A 26,041-nucleotide genomic window follows, 5' to 3' on the forward strand; every position below is an offset into this window, starting at 1 on the left:
CATCTAAAAAGAATAGGTTCCAAAAAAGCCAGTACAAGCAGTAGGGATAAATCTTGGTGCCACTGCCAGTGGCCCTGCATATGTCCCAGCCATACAACTGTCACCCATATTCACAGGGACTAGTTTGGTCCTATGCTGTTTCCTTCTCTGTCTGTCTAGAGTAGTTGATGAGCTCCCATTAGCTCAGCTAGACTGTTTCAGTGGGTGTCCCCATCATGGTCTTGACCTCTTTGCTCATATTCTCACTCCTCCCACTCTTCAACTGGACTTTGGGAGCTCAGTCCAGTGCTCCAATGCAGGTCTCTGCCTCTGTTTCCATCAGGTGCTGAATGAAGGTTCTATAGTGATATTTAAGATATTCATCAGTCTGACTACAGGGCAAGGCCAGTTCAGGTACCCCCTCCTCTATTGCTTAGGGTCTTAACTGGTGGGTCATCCTTGTGGATTCCTGGGAATTTCTCTAGTGCCAGGTTTTTTACTAGCCCCATAATGGCTCCCTCAATCAAAATATCTCTTTCCTTGGTCTCAAGTTTTCCTCCCCTCACACCTTCTCCCCTCGTCTTCCCCTTCTTCTCCCTTCTCCCCTCATGCTCCCAATTTTGTCAGGCAATCCTGTATATTTCCCCTTTTCAGGTGGATCAATGTATGTTTTTCTTAGGGTTCACCTTGTTACTTAGCTTCTCTAAAATCACGAATCATAGACTCATTATCCTTTGCTTTACAGCTAGTATCCACTTATGAGTGAGTACATACTATGTTTATCTTTCTGGGTCTGGGTTACCTCACTTAGGATTGTTTTTTCTAGTTCCATCCATTTGTATGCAAAATTCAAAATGTCTTTTTTACTACCGAGTAGTACTCTAATGTGTAAATGTGCCACATTTTCTTTTTCCATTTTTCAGTTGAGGGACATCTAGGTTGTTTCCAGGTTCTAGCTATTATGACTAATGCTGCTATGGACATAGTTGAACAAATGTCCTTGTAGTATGACTGAGCATCTTTTGGGTATTTGCCCAAGAGTGGTGTTGCTGGGTCCTGAGGTAGGTTGATTCCCAATTTTCTGAGAAACCACCATATTGATTCCCAAAGTGGTTGTACAAGTTTGCTTTCCCACCAGAAATGGAGGAGTGTTCCCCTTACTCTACATCCTCTCCAACTTAAGCTATCATTGGTGTTTTTGATCTTAGCGATTCTGACTGGTGTAAGATGGTATCTCAGAGTTGTTTTGATTTGCACTCCCCTGATGGCTAAAGATAAAGTATAAAGCTAATAGGTGACAGTCAGGACTCTACTCCCATGGGGTTTATGGTTCACCATATTTTCCAACAGCATACACTTCCACATTGCTCACTCCATGCCAGCTGACATAACTGGATGTCAACATGTGCAAGAATGAAAATAGATCCAAATAAACATTTTTTAAAAAGATTTAATTTAAAAATTTTATATATATATAATTGCATATATATTAGTGTATAGCTGATATGTATATTTGTGTGTATGTGTGTGGTAAAATTTAGACATTAGTGGAGGCCAAAAGAGGGCATTGGAACACCTGGGGCTGGAATTATAGGCAGCTGTGGGCCACCCAACAAGGGAGCTAGAAGCTTCAGGACTTCTGTGAGATCAGTATGTGGTCTTAACTATAGAGGCATCTGCCCCATAAGTAGACAATTTTGAAGGCAGAATTGAGATCCTGTTTAGAAGACAACACAAAATATTTTGTAATATGTGAGAACAAAAAAAAAATGGGAACACCAATTCTTCTCTCTAGCTTTGCCAAGAAAGGGAAGGTCTGAATTTGTCTTTTTCTTGAAAGGCAAGAAGAAACTCTTTAAGGAGTCCTACTGCCTTCTGTACTGTGACAAGCAGGTGTGGGTGAGCCATTTCTCAGATAGAAATGACTTAATCATGGGACGTGACTCAACCTTTTGGAAACTGCTGGACAGATACCTAAACATGTGAGACTTCGGGGTAATGGCTGTGTGTCTGATGTGGCAGAGCAGCTGAAGGACCAGACATCAGACAGGATAAAGATGATAACCAAAGATACCACTAAAACAGAGCTGCTCACTTAACCAAGTAGGTGAAGGAGCATATAGGGAAGAGTATAAGTAAGATTTTATTTCTTCTAGCCTGAATTCCCTCTTGTTCTAAGAAACACCCCCTCAACTAAGAGATACCAAGTTACAAAGTTTGTTCTTAATTCTCCTTTTATTTTCCCCCTTTTGTTTTTTGAGACAGGGTTTCTCTGTGTAGTCCTACCTGTTCTGAAACTACCTCTGTAGACCAGGCTGGCCTCTAACTCAGAGATCCACCTGCCTCTGCCTCCTGAGTACTGAGATTAAAGGTTTGAGCCACCATTGTCCAGTATTAAGTCTCCAATTTGATCAAAAAAGAAAGAGTACTCTGGATCCAATGTAGCAGCTAATTCTACCTAGTCCTGCTTTATCGTAAGTAATCATGAGTATATGCTTCATATAAATACAGATTGTTCTGTTGTAAGTAATAAGTAATCATTGTACAACATATTTCAATATTATAAAGTTCACAATACACATATGCCACTTATGCTCTAGGAAAGGAAATTCAATATTGCCTCAAATCATTTGAGCATTTTAAAAATGGGTCTTGCTATCATCGTTTCAAATCACCACTCATAGCTGTGACACATACTGATGGAATGAGACAGGGGAGTTAGAATCTAGGCACCAGCAATAAAATTCTTGCTCCACTCCATGTGACTCTGGGCAGAGATGTCTTCCTTCACGGTGCAGTCTCTTTCCCAATCTATGGTAAAGCATGTATGAGAGCACATACCAAAAAAACAAACAAACAAACCCCAAAACCAAACCTTTATGGGAATGGACTCAGATAATGGAGCTGGACACTCAAGTCATGTTTTCCGTCACAGTAGCTTGTGTAGAAAGGGAATTGGCATTACTTTCTTGGCTTCTCCCTACATTTCCTTTCCGATCTGAATTTACCTCGTGTCTAGTACGTTAGTCTCCTGCCCACTGTTCACCATCCATTAGTTTCTAGAAGTCGAGCAACAAGGAATTTGTTGAGAAGCAGCTACAGCTGCACCAGAGCTGGTGGACCCATGGAGGCAGTTAGGCTGAACTGGAGTGACCAAACACTTTACCATTTGATCCTTTTACGTAACAAGTCAGATCTTCATGTCAAAGATGTTGAACGTCATAGATCTGGAACTGAACTTTCTGTTTTTAAATCTCCCTCTACCACTTACCAACTGTGTGAACTTGGGCAAATTATTAAGCCTTTTGTGTCTCATTTCTCTCATATAAAGATAACAATTGTCGGGGCTGTAGAGATGGCTCAGAGGTTAAGAGCACTGACTGCTCTTCCAGGGATCCTGAGTTCAATTCCCAGCAACCACATGGTGGCTCACAACCATCTGTAATGAGATCTGGTGCCCTCTTCTGGCCTGCAGGGATACATGCAGACAGATGCTGTATATATAATTAATAAATAAATCTAAAAAAGATAACAATTGTCTCATGAGGTTGTTATAAAGATTAAATGAATTAATATGTGTAAAGTGCTTCAAACAGAATGTAGTCCACAGACACATAAGAATTGATACTTATTGCCATTTTAAAAATCTATTTTTGTTGTTGTTTCCAATTGACTTAGGGTGACTTAGAAGACATGGTTGTATGGTTCAGAGTGTAAAGGTGCTCACTGTGCAAGCCTGGCAACCTGATTCAATTCTTAGAGCTCATATAAGGTGGAAGGAGAAAGCTGACACAATAAAGTTATCCTCTGACCATAGATGTGCCATGACATCTCTCTGTCTCTGTCTCTCGTCTCTCTGTCTCTGTCTGTCTGTCTGTCTGTCTCTCTCTCTCTCTCTCTCACACACACACACACACACACACACACACACACACTTGGGGAGATTATCAGAGGAAGGATTCTTCCTAGGCACCATGGTGGTACCACCACTGACGATAAAGCTTGTACCAGTATATTCCTCCTCACTCCTTCCTCCTTGTTCCTGTCTTTTCTGTATTATTTATGTCCATCCCTGCAGTTTTTAAAGCCTCATGTAGCACCTTCTGAAGCACACCATCTTCCCCATTGTCAGTTCCATGCAGTGTAGGCCCTGTATTTTAGCTGTAATAGAAAGTGGAGGCTTTAGTTCTTGTCCTAAAATTAGCCTCTGTCTGAGATTGGTGCTCTTTCTGTGGTAACACATGCCCTTGGAAAGTTCCTGTATTGAGTCTGTTCTAATAGTGCATTATCATAGACTAGATAAGTGATGAAGAGAATGTGTTTATTTTGGCTTATCATCCAGAACGGGGATTGCTAGATCATAAGGTAAATCTGTGAATAATTTTTTGTGGAACCCCCAAACTGTTTTCCATATAGCTACAATAATCACGTTTTACAAATATTTTATAGTGTTGGTAATGTTTAACATGTTTTCATGACTTTCTTGGCTATTTGTATTTCTTTTTTTGATAAATGCTTATTTGAATCTATTGCTCATTTTAATTGACTTATTGGAGTTTTTAACTATTGAGTTTTGCTCAAAATAACTGGCTATTTAGGGATAGTTTTGGTTCTCTATAAATTTTGGTTGTTTGATGAATACCATTGGTGTTTTGGGAAGAATTGCACTGAATCTATAAATCACTCTGGGTAGCATAGGCACTTTAACAATTAACCTATGGGTACAGGATAGCTTTCTGTTTTTTGTTTCCTCTTTAATATCTTTTTATCAGGTTTTAACATTATTATTTTGGGGATATTTCATTTAATTATTAGATATATTTTATGGTTATTATAAATAGAATTGCTTTCTTGATTCCTATTTCAAATAGTTCACTATTGGCACTAATAACTTTTGTATGTTGATTTTACATCCTGAAACTTTTCTGAATTATTTATTAGTTTTAATAGCCTTGGTAACATTTTTGGTTCTCTCAGTATGGAAGATCATGCCACCTTCAATAGTTACTTGATTTTTTTTCAAAGATTCAACTCATAGTTTCATTGCTCTTTGGGGTTTTCTTTTCTTTGTGTGTGTGTATCAGTTTCATTTATTCCCCCTTCTTGCCTTATGACTCTGGTAAGTTTTTTCAGCATGTGCTGAATAAACATGGTAAAAATGGACATCCATGCCCTGTTTCTGATTTTATAGAGTAAGCTCCAGCTCTTCTCTGTTCTGTGTGATGTTAGCTATTGGTTTATTATAAATGTCCTTTATAATGCTGCATTCCTTGAATATTAAATTTTTCAGCATTTTTATCATGAAGTAATGTTGAATTTTATTGAATGCCTTTTTCTGCATCAGTTGAGATGTTAACAAGATTTTGTCCTTTATTGTGTTGATATCAGATGTATTGATTTACATATACTGAAGTATTCTGACATCTCTAGAATGAATCACACTTGATCAAGATGAATAATTTGTTAATGCATTATTGGATTTGTTTTGCTAGTATTTTGTTGAGGAAACTTATGTCTGTAATTCTCTTTTTCTATTTTTTCCAGTTGATGTATCTGGGCAGTTCTGACTTTGTAGGATGTATTTATGAAAACTTTTTCCTGTTCTACTTTTTTTGGAGAATTTATAGTTCTTTAATTGGCAGAATTCTGCAGTGAATCCTTGTCCTGTTCTTTTTCTCTTTTCTTTTTTGTAGTGGGAAGATTTTTATTACTAATTCAATCTCATTATTTGGATTTTATTAATTCAGGGTTTCTATTCCATCTTGATAAGATGTGTATATTGAGGAATTTATCTACTTATTCTAGATTATCAAAGTTGTTAGCATGTAGTTTATAATCATCTCTATCTTTTGTATTTCAGTTGTCTCTATTGTAATGGCTTCTTTTTCTGTTTTAAACCTCTGAATCTTCTTGAGTCTTCTCTCCTTTTCTTAGGCTACCTTAGAGTTTGTCCCTATTGTTTGTCTTTTCAATGAGACAGCTCATAGCTTCATTGATCTTTGGGATTATCTTTTTTAGTATACATTGATTTCTTCTTTGATGTTTACTAGTTTATTTGCTTTACTAATTTGGAGTTGACTCTGTTGTTGTTTTCCTGGTTTATCAAAATGCAGTGGTAGATTGTTTATTTTAGGTCTTTCTACTTTCTCAGCTTTGGGGGATATATCTGTTTTGCGTGTCTACAAGGATAACTTTGATTTGTTCAGTACATACTGTCAAGAGACTGAGCACTTTCAGTACTGGAAAGATTATTGAGAAACTTGCTGTCAGAATAAGTGGGCATCTTTATGTGTTAGTGGTTTCCTTTCTCTTTCAACTTTCAGAATAATCTCTACCTCTTTCCTGCGATAACTTGATTGCCTTTTACCTTGGCAGTGAGATATCTCATGGTAGACTTGATTGAGTTAGATTTGACTGGTGACTGTTCACCTTCCTGTACGTGGACTTCTGAAACCCTCACCAGGTTTGTTAAGCTTTCTGTTATTAATTTGAATAGGACTTCCTTGGCATTCTCAGTTCCTTCTTAGGCTGTAATAACCCAAATGTTTGCTGCTTTCTAATTTCCTCACATTTTTAAGATTTATTTATTTTATTTTATGTGTATGAATGTTTTGCCTGCATGTATGTACGTACACTACATGTGTGACTGGTGCCATGGAGGTCAGGTGTAGCTCTAATTCTAATTGATCTTAATAAATACAACCAAGAGTCAGATTTTAGGGGGTGAAAGATAAACAGTGCAGCCAGCCACTAGAGAGACCTTTTACCTCTACCAATGCTCAGGCCAAAGGGGCCACCCTGTCCTCAGACTGCTTCAGACTGCACCTCAGACTGCAGGGGCCATCCTCAGACTGCTGAGTTCTTGTCTTCTCTCACCTTAAATTCCTCTCTCTGCCCAGCCATGTTACTCCTGTCTCCACCGCCCTAGTGCTGGAATTAGAGGTGTGTCATCCCATGTGCTGGGATTACCTTTGTGTGAGCTCTGTTTCTCTTTTAGACAGATTCAATCTTGTGTAGCTCAGAATGGTCTTTAACAGAGATTCCTCTGCCTCTGTCTCTGGGGTCCTGGTATTAAAGGTATGTGTCACCACTCCCTGGCCTCTAGAGGCTTAGCTCTGCACTCTGGTCTTCAGGTAAGCTTTATTTACTAAAACACAAACAAAACATGACTACAGTCAGGGGGAGGTATTAGAGTCCCTGGAACTGGAGTTACACATGGTGTGAGCCACTATATAGGTTCTGGAAACTGAACAAAAACCACAAGTACTCTCAATCACTGATTAACATGGTGCTGATTTTTTTTATTCTAAAACTTAGGATACTGTGGGCATTTTAACAATTTTTTTGTAATCTATGGGTACATGATATCTCTGCTTTCTGTGTCCTCTTCAATATCTTTTGTCAATGTTTCACACTTTATTATTAGCCAGTCAAGTGTATATTTTCAAGTAAATGTTTTCAAACATACTAATTCTTTCTTCTGTGTGACATATTCTGTTATTCTTACCTCTTATATCCCATTTTTAATTTTCCTGAGTGAGTTTTCACCTCAAGGATTTTTATTTACAAAAATAGTTACCGTATCTTTTAAATTTTTATTAGACTGTTAAGCAATTTCTTTGTGTTTCCATTGAGATTGTAAAGTTGGTAGTTTCCTTAAAACCGTAGTTTGAAATTCTCCCTGAGAATCCCCTGTACTGATCACTTCCTAGTCAGTTTCTGGCATTTTATTTTGAGTTGTAAGCATATATGTTCTCCCGAGAGTTGGTAATGCTTGTTAGTGTGTGATGCCATCCAGGCATCAAAGAATCGGTTATCTATTTCACTTCCTAATTTGTCATCCTCATCCACCTGCAGAAATCTTAAGCAGATTTCCTCTGAGCCTGTGTTTATTCCTGACATGTCAACACTAGATGGTGCCCAAGTCCAGGTTTTCCCAGAAGTTGGCTGTTCATGTGCTGTCCTAGTTCAGTACTAGAGGGCAACCTAAACCCAGATTTATACTAAATACACTGTTGGTGCTCTCTCTGTTCAGAAAAAACTAGGAGAGTGTCAGGAAAGGCTTATCTGTTCCTACACATATACCTTGGTCTAGGGTAGGCCTGATGACTACCGCAACTAGACAGTGGTCAGACAGGAGGATTCTGCTTGGCTCTAGATAATCACTGTGGATAGATTATACCTGGGTTTCTATGTGATACCTGTGAATGCCAGTACCACCATTTCACCCCTGAGCCCATGCGCATACCTGCTGTTAACTGAAAGTGAAGTTCAATAGGATGGGACTGCAATGTTTTCCCTTGGAATTGTAGTTGTTCACAGACAGGCCTGGGATGGGACCATTAGTATTTGCCCAGTGTCAGATGTCACTAGCACTGAGGTCCAGTGTAAAATCTTATGTCCTGCTCCCACTGAGCAAAGTCTTGCAACGTGCTTTATAGCTTGAGGTCGGGATAGTGTTGGGGAAGGCAGCCCGTGGGCCACAAGGTTGATGTTACTAAGCTAGATCACATGAGTCACACAACTACAAGGACCTGTCCAGCCTTCAGGTATGTTGGTGTTCATAGTGGAGCTGATGATTGTATAGATCACATAAGTCTGTCCTATTACAGCACAAATCTCAACCACATATGAGGTTCTACAGCCTTGTCTATGAGCTTTGGGCTTGTGATATTAATAATAGCTCTGCTACCTGAGGATGGAGATAGTAGAAATAGTCCCTCAGCTATGAAGGCTGTTGTTCAGTTGGGTTGCAGCTATAGGATCCTGTACCTTAGGAGGAGATTATTATACCACAAGTTTACATCATGGCTAGAACTGATGCATTCAGAACTCCTCAATCCCTTCAATCAATGTACCTGATGCTAGGGGCAATCTATAATTTCAATGAGCTTAAGGCCTTTAGTTTTTCTGGGTCTTAGTGTGGTGGATCTGGCACTGTGCTCTAAGACCAAAGTCTTTGTCTACCTTTGCTTCTGCTCCCCAGTGGGTAGAGTGCTGCTTTCTGTCAACTGCAATGCAAGAGATGTGGGTGAAACAATTAGCTACCCGACCTCACAGAGTTCTACTGGTTCAATCACAGGTATAAGCAATGTGGGAGGGATCATGGGGCTTTGCTCAACAGTTTAACTCACTAAGATGGGCCTGATACTAGTTTTTAAATCTGAGAATTGGCCTGAATTCTCTCTCCTTATCCAAAGCTGAAGGTGTATTTCTCCCTGCAGGGTGGCTTACAGTTGGGTTGCTGGGGTGATCTGACAATTCTTTCCTGCTTGATTCAATATGTCCTTTTGTTTTGTTACACAAAAAACAGGTAGGCTGTTCTCTCACCTTATTTCCTTAGTTCTTTGGAAGATAGTTTGGTATATGAGTAGCTGTTCAACTTGGTGTCTACAGGGCGAGATCACCAGAGGATCTTATTAGGCATCATCTTGCTCCTAAACTTTTATTGTTTGGTCCTGGAGTTAAACTCAGGGCCTTGGAAATGATAGAGTATGCACTGTATCAATGGGCTATAACCCCAGCCCACCTTATTTATCCTTTTATATTCTTTATTAGTTTTGCTAAGCATCCATTCTTTTAAAAATTATCATTATTTTGTGTTAATTTCCCTTTCCTGTTAGTAGTAATCAAACCCATAATTCTCTGTTATTTATGAAAACCACACTGCTTCAGCTCTTATGAAATCACAACAGAGGGTGTTGGGGACACATTATTGTCCTTAATAAGATCCTTCCTTCTTTCTTCCCATTCCCTTCCCTTCCACCTTGGCCAAACACCCAAGTTTGTTAATGTAACATTTTATTCCAAAATATTTTTAAATAAAGAATTTTCAGCTTTTACATTACACATTTATATAGCCTATTTCTATCTATTTAAAATTAATTATATATAAATGACCAAATTCCTTTGCTGAATACTACTATGGCTTCATTCTCTTATACTGAGGTTTTGTTCTAATTCATTTGTCCATGAGTAAGAGTCTTTGCTTGGCTTTTTCTTTCTCAGATAAGTTATGATCCCACTTATTTCATATTTTTCTTGCAGTATGTCTTTTGACTGACCACTTTAAGTCAATTATCTATACTGTGTCACAAATGCCTGTGATAATCAGTCTGTGAAGAGAAAAGGTTTCTTCCAATTTATGTTTTTTTTCTCTGACTTTTAGTCAGAGCAAAAAATAAGTATCTCATAAATAGAGAAGAGAACAGAATCCTCAAATTTCTAGACTATTCTTCAGTGACTGAAAACCCCCAACAAGGTTCCACCTCTCAAAGTTCCTTTCCTCCAAGTAGTACCAAGCTAGGGACCAAAACTTTGATACATGGTCCTTTCAGGAACGTTTCAGATCCAAATGTAACATTCTACCCTGATCCCCAAGGCTCACACCTATCTTTTATTGCTAAATATCTTTAATGTACCTCAAAGAGTCACCAGAATGTTAAATGTTCAAAAGCCTAGGTCCATAGTCTCCCCTGAGCCACAAAGCAAATTCAGCTGTGAGGCCCTGCAAAAATAAAAAAATAAAGTTACATGTTTACGGTCAAACAAAGTAAAGGAACATTCCCCTTCCAAAAGTGAAGAAAAGGAAACATCAAGAAGGAATGAGATCTAAACACAGCAGCTACATATTAAATCCTAAATATTCATGCTCAGCATCCAAGGCACACCATGGTAGGATGTTGGCTCCCAAGGACTTGAGCAACTCCATCCCCTACAGTCTTGATGACTGCAGCTCACATGGCCACACTTCTGGGCTTTCTCACTGACTGTAGTTTCACTTTAGGAGGCCTCTGTCCTTCCTGAGTCTCTGCTGTACCTTCAGCCTTACTCTCCCAGCTCTGTGTTACATCCTGTCAGGGACGGCTTGCAGGAACTCAGACTCTGCCAGGACTCTACCTGTTCCCCCAGAATTTCCTTTGAAACTTCTCTGGAATTTTACACAATCCCATAACTTTTATAGTCTGCATGAGAACAAAGTCTAGATCCTACAGATGAGGTCATTCAGGTGCATTCAGGTGCCCGTGGCCTGAGATCCTTACCAATTTAAGCAGACCTAAGTGAGCAGGGTGCCCTGGGAAATTTCTTCTCAAAGACTCTGCTCTTGAAAGTCTTTGAAACAAATTTGCATTCTTTACTCTGAGTCCTTGATGGCTGTGACCTCATGAATTTCAGAAAAGCCCACAAGGCATCTTTCTTTTTGTCCAGGTGCAAAGCACTTGACTTCTTTCTAATAATACTGATTTCTTTAGCAACTGCCCTTTCTTGTGCACCCTTTCTGGCTAAACTGCAAGTTTCCCAAATCTTTATATTCCATTCTTTTTTTTTTTTTTTTGTCCTCACTCCTCACTCAGAATTTGGCTAAATGCATCCAGTATTACCTGTGCTGTCATGTAGGCACTTCGCTGCCTTGAAATTTCCTCCACTAACAAATTCACCATTAAGTTCATCTTCCTGCAAATTCTCAGGGAATAGACAAAGAATGTAGATGTATATTTATTATGTTGTAGTATAACAAGGATAACTTCTAGTCCAATTTCAACAGAATCCATTTCTATCTCAAACCTCACCAACAGCATCTTTACTGGCCCATATTTCTTCTGTGTCTACTGTAGTCATAGCAATGATCCCACTTCTTGGAACCTGTTTTTTAGTTTAGTCAGCTTTCCATTAAGAACACTCTACATAATCAGCTTATAAAGAGAAAATAGTAATTTGGGGCCATGGCTTTAGAGTTTCAGTTCATGATCATGTTGACCTATGGTTTTTATCCCTCTTATCTGAGAATAGCACCTCATAGTGGGAGTGCATGGCAGAAAAAAAAAGTTACTTCACATCTGAGGTGCAATAAATAAATAAGTACATAAATAAGAGAGTAAGTGAGGGGATTGGAGTCGCAATACTAGCCCAAAGGGCATAGCCCCAATAACCAGAGGCCTGCATCTAGACCCTACCATTACTATTTTGTTTCCACCATTTCCTGATAGCACCACTCCAGTAGATGATGAGACTTCAATTCATAGGGCTTTGACAGATATTCAAGATCTAAACTAGCACACATACAAGCCAGCTTCTACATAGTTTCTGAATGCTGTGTAGTGTGGCAGTGTTGGAGAAGAAATGAAAATATTATATATGACCCCATATATAGATTTACATAATATAAATCTTATCCTGATTACATAAAGATTTTAAGTACATAGAGTTTTTAAATCATAGGAACAATATGATTTGCTTTGCCTGTCAGCTTAATGAATAACAAAATTGGAAAGAAAATTAGAGAAAACAATGACGGTAATCTAGGTGAACTGTTAATTAAGACCTCAATGTGGATAATAGTGAATGTGGAGATGTAGGAAGTATTCAAGAGTCATCTTGAGACAGGGATAATTCATATACTTGCAAGACACTTGGTACTTTAAGGAAATGATCAGAAACTAAAGTCTAAAGTTTAGGAATAGTAGAGCTGGGGCAATGATTCAGCAATCAAAAGCATTAGAATCCCAATACACACAAGGCAACTCACTATCAATAACTCCATTTCCTGGGTGTCTGATGCCCTCTTATAACCTCTGTGGGTACTGGGCACACATATAGTGCTCAGACACACATGTAGGCAAAATACCCATACACATAAAGTTTAAAGACAATTTTTAAAGATTAGTAAAGGTATTCAATTTGATAAGGAAGAAAGTTTATAAACTTCTTTAAATTATAGAGACTGGGAGAACTTGTGAGCTATGATCAGAATTTGTTCATGTTCTTATTCAACATCCAGTGTGTGTTTGTAAGGTCTTAGCACTGGGCACAATGTAAAGAATTAATGATTCAGTTCTTATTCTTTAAGAGCTCAGAGCACAATAAGACAGTATAGCCTTAGACTGTACTCTAAGGAATTATAAACATCTCTAAGAAAAATATATTTATAGAATTCCCTAAAAAGTTGGGAAATTAATGAATCCCTCAAAGAAACTAAGAAAACCAAGAAAAAACAACCAAACAGGTGAAAGAAACAGTTCAAGACTTGAAGAACGAAATAGAGGTAATAAAGAAAAACAAACGGAGTGAATCCTGGATATGGAAAATCTGGGTAAATGAACGGGAACTACAGAGACAAGTATAACCCACAGAATACAAGAGATAGAAGAGAGAATCTCAAGTGCTGAAGATACTATAGAGGAAATAGATTCATTGGTCAAAGAAAACATTAAATCCAACAAATTCTTAACACAAAACATTCAGGAAATCTGGGATACCATGAAAAGACCAAACCTAAAAATACTAGGGGTAGAAGAAGGAGAAGAACTCTAGCTCAAAGGCCCAGGAAATATATTCAACAAAATTATAGAAGAAAACTTTTCCAACCTATAGAAGGATATCCCTATGAAAGTATCAGAAGCTTACAGAATACCAAGTAGACTACATAAAAAAAATCTCCTTGCCATATAATAATCAAAACACAGAACATACAGAATAAAGTAAGAATATTAAGAGCTGCAAAGAAAAAAGATCAAGTAACATATAAAGGTAAAACTATCAGAATTACACCTGACTTCTCAATGGAAACCATGAAAGCTAGGTCTTGGATAGATGTGCTGCAGATACTAAGAGACCATAGATGCAAGCCCAGACTACTATACTCAGCAAAGCTTTCTTTCACCATCAATGGATAAAACAAGATATCCAGGACAAAAACAGATTTTAAAAATATGTAGCCACAAACCCAGCCTTACAGAAAGTACTAGAAGGAAAACCTCAACCCAAGGAAGCCAACAACACCCACAATAACAAAAGACATCTGACAACCCTATACCAGCAGAACTCAAAGAAGGGTTCACATACAAACACTACCACCAATATATATATATATATATATATATATATATATATATATATATCCAGAGTTAACAACCACTGGTCATTAATATCACTTAATATCAATGGACTTCATTCACCTATAAAAAGGCACAGGTTAAGGGAATGGATATGAAAACAGGATCCATCATTCTTCTATTTACAATAAACACACCTCAACCTCAAAGACAGACACTACCTCAGAGTAAAGGGTTGGGAAAATCAAACAGACCTACGAAACAAGTGGGTGTGGCTATACTAATATCTAACAAAATTGATTTCAAACTAAAATCAATCAGAAGAGATGGAGAAGGACACTTTATTCTCATAACAGGAACAATTCATCAGGATGAAGTCTCAATCCTGAATATCTATGCCCCTAATATAAAAACACCCACTTATGTAAAAGAAACATTACTAGAACTCAAAGCACACATCAAACCCCACACACTAATAGTAGGAGACTACAACACTCCTCTCTCACCAATGGACAGGTCAACCAGACAGAAACTTAACAGGGAGATAAGAGAACTAACAGATATAATGAATCAAATGGACTTAACAGACATCTATAGAACATTCCACCCAAACAGGAAAGAATATACCTTCTTCTCAGCATCTCATGGAACCTTCTCGAAAATTGATCATATACTCGGTAACAAAGCAAGCATCCACAGATACAAAAAAATGTAGTAACCACCTGTGTCTTATCAGGTCACCATGGAATAAAGTTAGAATTTAACAACAATTCCACCCGCAGAAAGCCTACTAACTGATGGAAACTGAGCAGTCAACTACTGAACCACCCCTGGGTCAAGGAAGAAATAAAGAAAGAAATTAAAGTCTTCCTTGAATTCAATGAAAATAAAGACACAACATACCCAACCTATGGGACACTATGAAAGTGTTAAGTACTAAGAGGAAAGTTCATAGCACTAAGTGCCCACACAAAGAAAATGGAGAAAGCTCACATTAGAGACTTAACAGCACACCGGAAAGCTCTAGAAAAGAAGCAGACTCACCTAGGAGCAGTAGAAGATTGGAAATAATCAAACTGAGGGCTGAAATCAACAAAATAAAAACACAGAAAACAATCCAAAGAATCAATGAAACAAAGAACTGGTTCTTTATCCAAACTAATCAAAAGGCAGAGAGAGAACATTCAAATTAACAAGATCAGAAATGAAAAGGGGGACATAACAACATACACTGAGGAAAATCATTAGGTGTTACTGCAAAAGCCTGTATGCCACAAAATTGGAAAATATAAAAGAAATGGACATTTTTAAAGATAAGTACCATATACCAAAATTAAATTAAGACCAGGTGAACAATTTAAATAGATCTATAAATAACGAGGAAATAGAAGCTGTCATCAAAAACATCCCAACCAAAAAAAGCCCAGGACCAGATGGTTCTAATGCAGAATTCTACCAGAACTTCCAAGAAGAGCTAATATCTATACTCCTTAATGTGTTTCACATAATAGAAACAGAAGAGTCATTGACAAACTCTTTTTATGAAGCTACGGTTACCCTGATATGAAAACCACATAAAGACTCAACCAAGAAAGAGAATTACAGACCAATCTCACTCATGAACATCGATGCAAAAATTCTCAATAAAATACTGGCAAACTGAATCCAAGAACACATCAAAAACCATCCATTATGATCAAGTAGGCTTCACCCAGAGATGCAGGACTGGTTCAACATACGAAAATCTATCAATGTAATCCATCATATAAATAAACTGAAAGAAAAAACTATATGATCATTTCATTAGATGCAGAACAAGCATTTGAAAAAATTCAATACCCCTTTATGATAAAGTCTTGGAGAGATTAATATGATACAAGCATCATATTAAATATAATAAAAGCAATATACAGCAAGCTGACAGCTAACATCAAATTAAATGGAGAGAAACACAAAGCCATTCCACTAAAATCAGGAATAAGACAAGTCTGTCCATATCTCTTCAATATAGTGCTTGAAATTCTAGCAATAGCAATAAAACAACATAAGGAGACCAAGGGGATTCAAGTTGGCAAGGAAGAAGCCAAATTTTCATTATTTGCAGATGCTATGATAGTGTACATAAGTGACTCCAAAAACTCTACCAAAGAACTCCTACAGCTGATAAATACCTTCAGTGATGTGTCAGGATACAAGATCAAATAAAAAAAATCAGGAGCCCTCCTATAAACAAAGAATAAAGAAGCAGAGAAGGAAATCAGAGAAGCATCACCTTTCACAATAGCCACAAGTAGCATAAAGTATCTTGGGGTAACACTATCCAAGGAAGTGAAAGATCTATTTGAAAAGAACTTTAAGGCTTTGAAGAAAGAAATTGAAGAGGATACCAGAAAATGGAAGGATCTCCCATGCTCTTGGATTGGAAGGATCAACATAGTAAAAATGGCAATTCTACCAAAGGCAATCTATAGATTCAATGCAATCTCCAACAAAATTCTTCACACACCTTGAGAGAACAATAATCAACTTTATATGAAAAGCAAAAAACCCAGGATAGTCAAAAAAAATCCTATAAAATAAAGGAACTTCTGGAGGTATTACCATCCCTGACATCAAACTCTATTACAGAGCTACAGTAATGAACAGCTTGGTATTGGCATAAAAACAGAGATGTTGACTAATGGAATTGAATCAAAGACCCGGATATTAATCCACAAACCTATAAACACCTGATTTTTGACAAAGGAGCTAAAATTATACAATGGAAGAAAGAAAGCATCTTTAACAAATGGTGCTGACATAACTGGGTGTCAACCTGTAGAAGAATGAAAATAGATCCATATCTATCACCATACACAAAACTCAAGTCCAAATGGATTAAAGACCTCAATATAAATCTGTCCACAGTGAACCTAATAGAAGAGAAAGTGGGAAGTAGCCTGCAATACATGGGCACAGGAGACCACTTCCTATGTATAACCCCAGTAGCACAGACAATAAGAGCAGCGATGAATAAATGGGACCTCCTGAAACTGAGAAGCTTCTGTAAGCAAAGGACACAGTTATTAAGGCAAAAAGGCAACCTAGTGAATGGGAGAATATCTTCACCAACCCCACATCAGACAAAGGTCTGATCTCCAAAATATATAAAGAATGCAAGAACTAGACATTAAAATTCTAAATAACCCAATTATAAAATGTGGTACTGAATTGAACAGAGAATTCTCAACAGAAGTTCAAATGGCCAAAAGATACTTAAGGTCATGTTCAACTTCCTTAGCTATCAGGGAAATGCAAATCAAAACAACTTTGAGATACCATCTTATACCTGTCAGAATGGCTAGAATCAAAAACACCAAGGATAACCTATGCTGGAGAGGATGTGGAGTAAGGGGAACACTCATCCATTGCTGGTGGGAATGCAAACTTGTGCAACCACTTTGGAAATCAGTGTGGCGGTTTCTCAGAAAATTGGGAGTCAACCTACCTCAGGATCCAGCATTTCTACTCTTGGGAATATACCCAAGAGATGCCCAATCATGCTACAAAAGCATTTGTTCAACTATGTTCATAACAGCATTATTTGTAATAGCTAGAACCTGGAAACAACCTAGATGCCCCTCTCAATGGAAGAATGGATAAAGAAATGTGGCACATATACACATTAGAGTACTACTCAGCGGTAAAAAAACAATGATATCTTGAATTTTGCATGCAAAGGGATGGAAATAGAAAACACTATCCTGAGTGAAATAACCCAGCCCCCAAAAGATGAATATGGTATGTACTCACTCATTAGTGGATTCTAGCTGTAAACAAGGGACATTGAGCCTATAGTTCGTGATCCTAGAGAAGCAAAATAAGAAGGTGAACCCAAAGAAAGACATATATAGATCCTCCTGGAAATTGGAAGCAGACAAGATCTCCAGGCAAAAGTTGGGAGCATGGTGGGGTGGGGTGGGGGAAGGTGGAAGGGGGAGAGAGAAGGGAGAAGGGAAAGACTAGGGAGAGCTTGGGGGATTAGGATGGTTGAGATGAAGGAAGGGCAGATATAGGAGCAGGGAAGAAGATATCTTAATTAGTGGAGCTATTTTAGGGTTGGCAAGAGGCTTGGCTCTAGAGAGGTTCCAGGTGTCCACGGGGATGTCTCCAGCTAGTTCCTTGGGCAGTAGAGGAGAGGGTGCCTGAACTGGCCATGTTCCATAGTCACACTGATGATTATCTTGAATATCACCATAGAAACTTCTTCCAGCGATGGAGATGGAGATAGAGACCCACATCGGAGCACTGGACTGAGCTCCCAAGGTTCAGTTGAAGAGCAGAAGGAGGGAGAATATGAGCAAGGAATTCAGAACCACGAGGGGTTGGTACACCCACTGAGACAGTTTGACTGATCTAGTGGGAGCTCACCAAAGCCAGCCGGACTGGAGCTGAACAAGCATGTGATCAAACTGTACTCTCTGAATGTGGCTGACAATGGGGGCTGACTGAGAAGTCAATGATAATGGCACTGGAATTTGTCTCTACTGCATGTACTGACTTTTTTGGGATCCTAGTCTATTTGGATGCACACCTTCCTAAGCCTGGATGGAGAGGGGAGGGCCTTGGACTTCCCACAGGGCAGGGTACCCGGTCCTCTCTTAGGATTGGAGGGGGAAAGGGGAGGCAGAGTAGGGGAGTGGAAGGGCAATGGGAGGAGGGGAGGAAGTGGAAATTTTGAATGGTATTTATGAATGGAATCATAAAGCAATAAAAATTAAAAAAATAAATAAAAAAGAAAAATAGATGTTCAAATCTGTTGTTAACTATAGCTTGGCATTCATAGGTTTCTATTTTAGTATAGTTTACTCACTTCTAAAAGCCAAGTCTGAAAATCAAGTCCCCGACTGAATAGGCCTAGTTTTGTTTGTCTTTATTTTTTGTTTTGGGTTTGTTGTTGTTGTTATTGCTGCTGCTGCTGTTATAACCAGTCTTCTGGCTCTCCAGCTCAGCTGCCCCTGGATAAGTGTTCTACATATCACCCTTCGGGATCCAGTCCGGCTAGGTTTTCATTTATGCACTATGTGTTCTTGATTTCTGTAGATCACTTTAGTCTTAAGGAAAGACTAATAAAGTTATTCCTTCCTTTCTCTCTCTCTCATCATTTCCAGTCCACACCTATCACAAGTCCCTAACCTACTTCCTGTTTGTGAAATTTTCAATCACCAAATTTATCTCATACTTCTTTTAGTGGCTCTCTAAATTATTGATGTATGATGGGCCTTTAGCTTTCTTTCAGTCACCCTTTTCTAACCCAATAGCTCTATTGTACTTGATAAGAATTAGTTTTAAAGTGCTTTAAAATGTGAATACACTTTTATAAAATTCAAAAATGGGTGAACTATGCTTAGGAATTATATATGTGAGACTAAGATAATGATAACATATAATTTTTGTGTTTGGAGGTGGCAATAACAAAAATAAGGGAAGTTACAGAATGATAGTAATGGGCTGAGTTTCTTGTGTGTGTATGTTTGCACATGCATTCACACATGAATTGAGGCCAGAGCTCATCTCTATATGTCATTTCTTAGGAGCCAATATCCTTACCTTCTGAGGCTCACAGAGTAGGCCAGAAAAACCCAGAGACCTGCCTGTCTCTTCTCCAGTGCTAAGATCATGAATATGCACCACCATACACCTTTTACTCTGGATACTAGGGATAGAACTCAGGTCCTTAGCTTGTGTGTCAAGCATTTAACAAGTGAGCTATCTCCCCATTCTCCCTTAACTTGTAAAAAATAATGTACTAGAAAAACTAAATGTTGCTGAGCAACTATTCACTCACCACTTCCTTCTGGTGTATTTTAAAGAAAAATCCTAAAGTTTAACTCATTTCTTAAATCATTGTTTCTGCATTGTTAAGAAAGGACTTTTCAATTTTTAGTTAACCATATATTGTTATCACACTTAAGAAAATTAATAATAAGATTTGTTCTTTATTGATGCTTTCTTGATCATCTTAAAATAGGATATGGTTCAAAATTTCTGTTTCCTTTCCTGTAAATATATTTTTAGATTAGATCAGATTGAATCCCAGTTGCCTAATGCAAATAAAACGAATCTTACTGTTTTGGAGGTAATTATATCTTCTTTTTCCTTTCTTCAGTGATAGCAGGTTTAAGATCTCAGCTTGTGTGTGTGTGTGTATGTGTGTGTGTGTATGCACATGTCCGTGTGTGTGTGTGTACGTATATCCATGTGTGTTTGAACCTAAAGGCTCATACGTGCTAGGCAAGTGCCATACCACTGAACTGCATTCCTAATCCTCTTCTTCAGATTTTATCTTGCTATAGGATCCCTCTAAGTTACCTAACCTAGCTTTGATCTCATTCTGTAATCCAGACAGGCTTTGAACTTGGGACCCTCCTGACTCAACCTCCTGAGTAACTGGGAATAAAGCCCTACACTACTAGATCTGCCTTGATCTCAGTCTTTGTATTTCTGTTTTAAGCCACACCCATTGCTTTAAGGGTAGTAAGCTTCAAAAGTTTTTAAGTGACTGGATACATAACATGGATTGAGAAAAAGTACCAGAAAAACTCAACACCCAGTTCAATAGAATTATCGTGATAAATTTCAAGTAATGATGATTAACTTTTTTAACAGGGTTCAACCCCACCAGTCACGGTTTTCAAAGGTTCCAAGAGACCTTACTTAAAAGAATGCATTTTGATTATTAACCATGATACTGGGGAGTGTCGCCTGGAAAAACTCAGCAGCAACATCACTGTGAAAAAAACAAGGTAGGTGGCATATTGAAATATATTACTCTATCAACATATACATATCTAAGGAAAAAGAATTAATGGATTAGGTCAAATTATAGTAGAAGGTGTGTTTTTAAAAAGCTTTGAATGGGGACTGCAGATATGGCTCATCTGTAACGAGTGCTTGCTGTGCAAGCGTGAGGACCAGAGTTCACATACCAGTACCTGTGGCCAGGCATGCGCACCAACATGCCTGTGAGCTTAGCACTGCAGCAGTTGGAAACAGGAGTAGGTGGACAGTGATAATGCAGCGTGCTCAGTGCCCACCAATGCCATGTTATGTCTACACACACCACACTCACAGACATATCCACACACACAAACACTTACACAAAAAGATAAAATTTCAAAATTTACTTTAAATATTTTTCTAAGTTTAAATTTAGTGATGGTCCTTAGTGAAAATATCACAATACCTTGTGATGTATAAAATTATTTCTATGTGTGCAAGTATACCTTTGTAGTACTTTCATAGACTGGGACTGAACAGACCCATTCTCCGCTGTCCAGAATAACTTCATCCTTATTAGTAAAAATGTATTGAGCATTTGGGAAAAGGAAAGTTTGTTATATAAAAAACTAACCTTAAGATTTCTAATTTTATACATTTTAATCATTCTAATAAGTAAGTTAATTTAAAATTCAATAGGAAAATATAGCCACCTTAGGTCCTTTTTAGATACACTTGGTACATTTTAAACCAGATAATATAAAAAGCATTCGCTCTAAATTTAAACAGTATAGACGAAATGACTGTGAGATTCAAAAGGAGAGGCCATGGTTGCTAAGAACCTTTAGGAAAGCCTTGTGGAAAATGTTACCTCTGGAGCTGGAGAGATTCTCAGTGGTTAAAAGCACTGTTCCTCTTGCAGAGGATCCAGGTTTAATTCCCAACACCCACATGGTAGTTCACAACCATCTGTAACTCCAATAGCAGGGGATCCAGGGCCCTCTTCTGACCTCCACAAGTACCAAGCACTCATGGGTACACATGCATAAACACAGAAAAAACACACATAATATAAGATAAATAAATCTAAATATAAATGTTTAAAAAGAAAAGAAAAATGTTGCTTCAAAGGAAGTTAACATTCTAAGAATTGCCTTAAATGTGTGTTTAAAACAGAAGCTCCTCTCTGAACATGGCGAACAATGAGGGCTGATGAGAAGCCAAGGACAATGGCACGGGGTTTTGATCCTACTTCATGTTCTGGCTTTGTGGGAGCCTAGCCAGTTTGGATGTTCACCTTCCTAGACATGGTTGGAGGGGGGAGGACCTTGGACTTTCCACAGGGCAGGGAACCCTGACTGTCCTTTGGACTGGAGAGGGAGGGGGAGAGGAGTGGGGGAAGGGGGAGAAAATTGGGAGGAGGGGGAGGGAAATGGGAGGCTGGGAGGAGGCGGAAACTTTTTTTTCTCTTTTTCTCAATAACCCCCCCCCCCAAAATAACAGAAGCTCCTATAATGGGAGAAAGCAAGGGAGAGGGATTGAACAATGAATATTATCAAAGCACATTATATATGGATGGAAATGTCATAATGAAGCTCATTATTTTGTACAACTAATTTACGCTAACGACAATGTCTTTTAAAAAGTAGTCATTCCCAAAGTCAACCTCAACTGAGAGAAGAAACCCGAGAACCTCTGTTTCTTAATGTCCCTGCTGTCCTAGCTCTCTTAAGCTGGTCCAAAAAGGTACAAGATAAAGCAGGTGGGAAGAAGGAATATAGCTGATTTTTTTTGGGGGGGGGGGACTAGAAAATAAGATTCGTTTAAACAGAGCAGATATCTGTCTCTGCACTTGTGTAAGAATTGCAAATTGGGGAATGATGTTGGCAGGGGATTAGAGTTTAGGTTGTAAAAGAAGGTTGAGCTTAATGCCTCGGATATTAACAAAGAAATTAGAATGTTTCCTTGCTGGTAGTAGTTACATATTAAGATATTTCAAACTAGGGACTGGCATGTTTATAACTCTGGTCCCAAACATTAGTCCAGCAATGAAACCGAATGAAAAGAAACAATGTTGAAAACTGGAAAATGTGTAAACTAAGATTTTGGAGAGTGTGAATGAGTGAGAGAAAATGAGAGGCTAAACACTTTGGGAAGGAAAAACTGTAAGATTTGATCACAGGAAATGGGAAAGGCAAGCCTCAAACAAAACTCTGAAGTACACTCTTCATTAAAATGTTGAAAAAAATATTTACACCTCCATTGTTAACATGCCTGTTTAAAAATTACAAATGGAAAATTTGGAAGCGATTCAGTTTTAATAGAAATGATAAATTTACACATATTTTCTCTTTATCTTAGTCATTTATAACTGATTGTCTGCTCGGTTTGAGCAGTAGGGTTGTTCTTGCTTTGTTTCTTTTTTGCGTTGTTCCATTTGGATCCATCATTGCACTGGTGTGTTGTATTCCAAACATATAGAAGGAGCTCAATAAATATTTGTTAAATGAATTAACATTTTGATTCTTAAATGCCATTTGAGAGATTTCTAAAAAACAAGTGGAAAAAATTAGTAACTTAGTAAGTTGAATTTGTTACATTGCTATCTTGACTATTTTGGTATTTGATATTTTTAATTGCAGAGTTGAAGGAAGTAGTAAAATTCAGTATAGGCTAGAACAACAGCAGCAACAAATGTGGAATCCACCTAGGACTTCCAATCTTGAACACCATTCTCCATCAGAAGACAAGATGTCTCCAGCATCTCCAATGGATGATATTGAAAGAGGTAAAATCTAAGTATATATAATGTCAGTTTATAAAAGGTAAGTAATATTGAGTAAAAGTTTGAATTTCCATTAGCAGTGGAAATAACCATAGGTCTTAGTGAGAGAACAGTGTATTTTATGATTGTGTCCTTTTCTGGGGTAATGATGTAACATATAAATTAGCATATTATATTCATGTCATATAATTTCTTTTTATAACTATTTGGGGCAAAAAGGTGTTTCATATTCAGTTCTTTATAGCCTCTTCCTATGAAATGTATTGTTTATAGTTAGTTGTAGATGTCTAAGGCACCAACCCAACAGAAGCAGGAGGAGAGTTGCTTCATCTGCCGTGTCCCTCTTAGCAGGAAGGCATATCTGGGGAGGTATAGAACGTTTAAAGGGAAAAAACTTAAATCTTCTTCCCCTCCACCCCTAGCTACAGTTAGGATATCGATGGTACAGTATTGTAACAGCAGCAAGACCCCAGTCATCAAAGTAAATTAGTTGCTTCTATATTCTGTCATCATAATTTGCATGTATCTCAATAACTCCCCCTTCCCTTTTAGGTCCAGTAAAGTATGTAATCCCTAGCAGGTTAGTCTTGTCTCTACAAGCAGTAAGGAAGCTGTCAACTCCAAGTTCTTATTACAAGAGATTTTGAATTTTATTTTATCTTATATTACAACTACTTCCAAAATAGATCTGAATCATGCTATATATTATATTATAATATATATCTTTATATTAATATATACATATATATGTAGCTAAAAATTAAGGGATTAAGGGGAAATTTTAAGTAAATTTTCTAGCTATTAAAGTTAAAATGGAATTTAGTTCTGTGCTTACTGGCCAGCAAAACAAAAAATAAAGATGTAATTTGTGTTTTCTATGTTATCTTAATATATAATATATTAACATAGGTTTCAAAGAAACTTTCTAGTCCTTGCTACTAAATCCTAAAAGCAACTCATTGAATGGAGTAAGTTCTAGAAAGCAATAAATTGTATTGTATCCTCAAGAGTGATTCTTTGGTGTAAGTAAAAGGTCCTGCATGTGGTGTTTTGTGTCAGACCTCAACTAAAGCATTGCTTGGAAGTCATAATTCAGAAGAGGGTTGGAGTGAATCAGTTAACATGAACCAAGAACAGTTTTTGTGTCCTAAATTTATATGACAAAGGAAAATTCTCTATCTGGAGATGCTTCTATAGCGTGTTCCCTAGACTATATCCTATCAAATTATTCTATCAAATACTTATTGACCCTACAGTACTACTAACTTCTTTTTAAAGATTAATTTAAAAGTATGTGTGAGGGGTATACATGTATGTTCATATGTATGTATGTAAAAGTATGTGTGTGGGAGGAAGGTATGTTCACATGTGTGCAGGTCTACACTTGCAGATGCCAGACGAGGGCATCAGATTTCTGGAACCTGGAGTTACATGTTGTTGTGAGCCACCTGACAAAGGTGCTGGGAACTAAACTTGGGTCCTCAGAAAGAGCGTGCCCTTAATTGCTGGGCCATCTTTCCAGCCCCATTACTGACCAGGCTCTGATGGTTGAGTCACTTTTTCCAATTCATATTCAGAACTTACACTAGAAAATTTGTATATCAGTTTTTGCATTTATATCTTTGAGTTATCTGTAATTTCAGTTTAAGAAATTAGATAGGCGCTAAGATTCCCCCCTTCCTCAGAGACACCAGGAAGCTGAGTATACCAGTAAAAGGAATAATGCCACATGAGTGCTTGCAGTCTCAAAGCGCTCCGCTGTGCTTGGGTTGAGGCTGCCCTTGCCATCAGCACCTGCATGGGGGCGAAGGCATGTGTATGTGCCACCACACTGTGCTCATTCCCCTCCACCACACAGAGACCTTCCCTGCCTTCAGATCTCTCTCTCCCCACTTGAAAGGCACCTTGAGACTGGGTGACACTGGTAAGGGGTCTACCATAACAAGAAGCTCAGTGAGGAGCACTTTTCACTTTCCTTCCCTTAATACACGTACTTTTAGTCTTCCTAGGGAAATCTATTACTCTTTCATTACTGGACACTAATTTTGGTAAAGGGAGAGTTCACCACTGACATTTCTTTCATCACTTAAACAGCATTGTGCCACCTCTGAGTTTCCACTGAGAGACATGATATTACCTTTACAGTATTCTTCTGCAGTGATAGGTCATGTCTCTCTTGCCTTCAGAACTTTTATCTTTGCCTTTAGTTTTCAGATGTTTAATTTTGATGTACCTTGGCATGCATTTCTTTGGGTTTATTCTATTTGGGATTTGCTCGACTTCTTGACTCTATGGTTGATGTCTTTAATCAACCTTAGGATGTTTTCAGGCATTATTTCTCCTAATCATTTTTCAATCCCCTTTCTCTGTCCTCTAAGAGTTCAGTTGCTACAAATGTTGGCACTTTTGTCACTTTGCAACAGATCTTTGGGGACCTGTTCGCTTTGTTTCAGATATTTTCTGCTTTAGATCAAGGGAGTTCTCATGGTTTATTCATTCTCTGGTAAGTGGGCTCTCTACCCAGCGGGTTGTGCTGTCATTTTTACAGTTTCCATTTGATCTGTGTTTAAAATTTCTAGTTTTTAAAATTTTTTCATTTGATTCAAGAGAAATTATAATTGAATCATTCTGTGAAAGTTATTTTAAGATCCTCTCAGACAAGTCTTACATCTAATTTCTCTGAGAA

At 37.9% G+C, this 26,041-nt stretch overlaps 1 protein-coding gene across 2 annotated transcripts in view; it reads left to right on the plus strand.

The window, feature by feature from the left end:
* Positions 1 to 26,041, plus strand: part of Eaf2 (ELL associated factor 2) — a 40,620-nt gene that overhangs the window by 7,464 nt on the left and 7,115 nt on the right. For both annotated transcript variants that reach the window (XM_041673169.1, XM_041673170.1), the window contains 2 exons: positions 20,460 to 20,596; positions 23,213 to 23,358. In XM_041673169.1, coding sequence (XP_041529103.1) covers positions 20,460 to 20,596; positions 23,213 to 23,358 — 283 coding nt within the window. The remainder of the gene's footprint in view (positions 1 to 20,459; positions 20,597 to 23,212; positions 23,359 to 26,041) is intronic.

Source organism: Microtus oregoni, unplaced genomic scaffold, assembly GCF_018167655.1.
Source record: "Microtus oregoni isolate MIOR12 unplaced genomic scaffold, Mior012 000023F_ref0000262, whole genome shotgun sequence".
NCBI classification, from domain to species: domain Eukaryota; kingdom Metazoa; phylum Chordata; class Mammalia; order Rodentia; family Cricetidae; genus Microtus; species Microtus oregoni.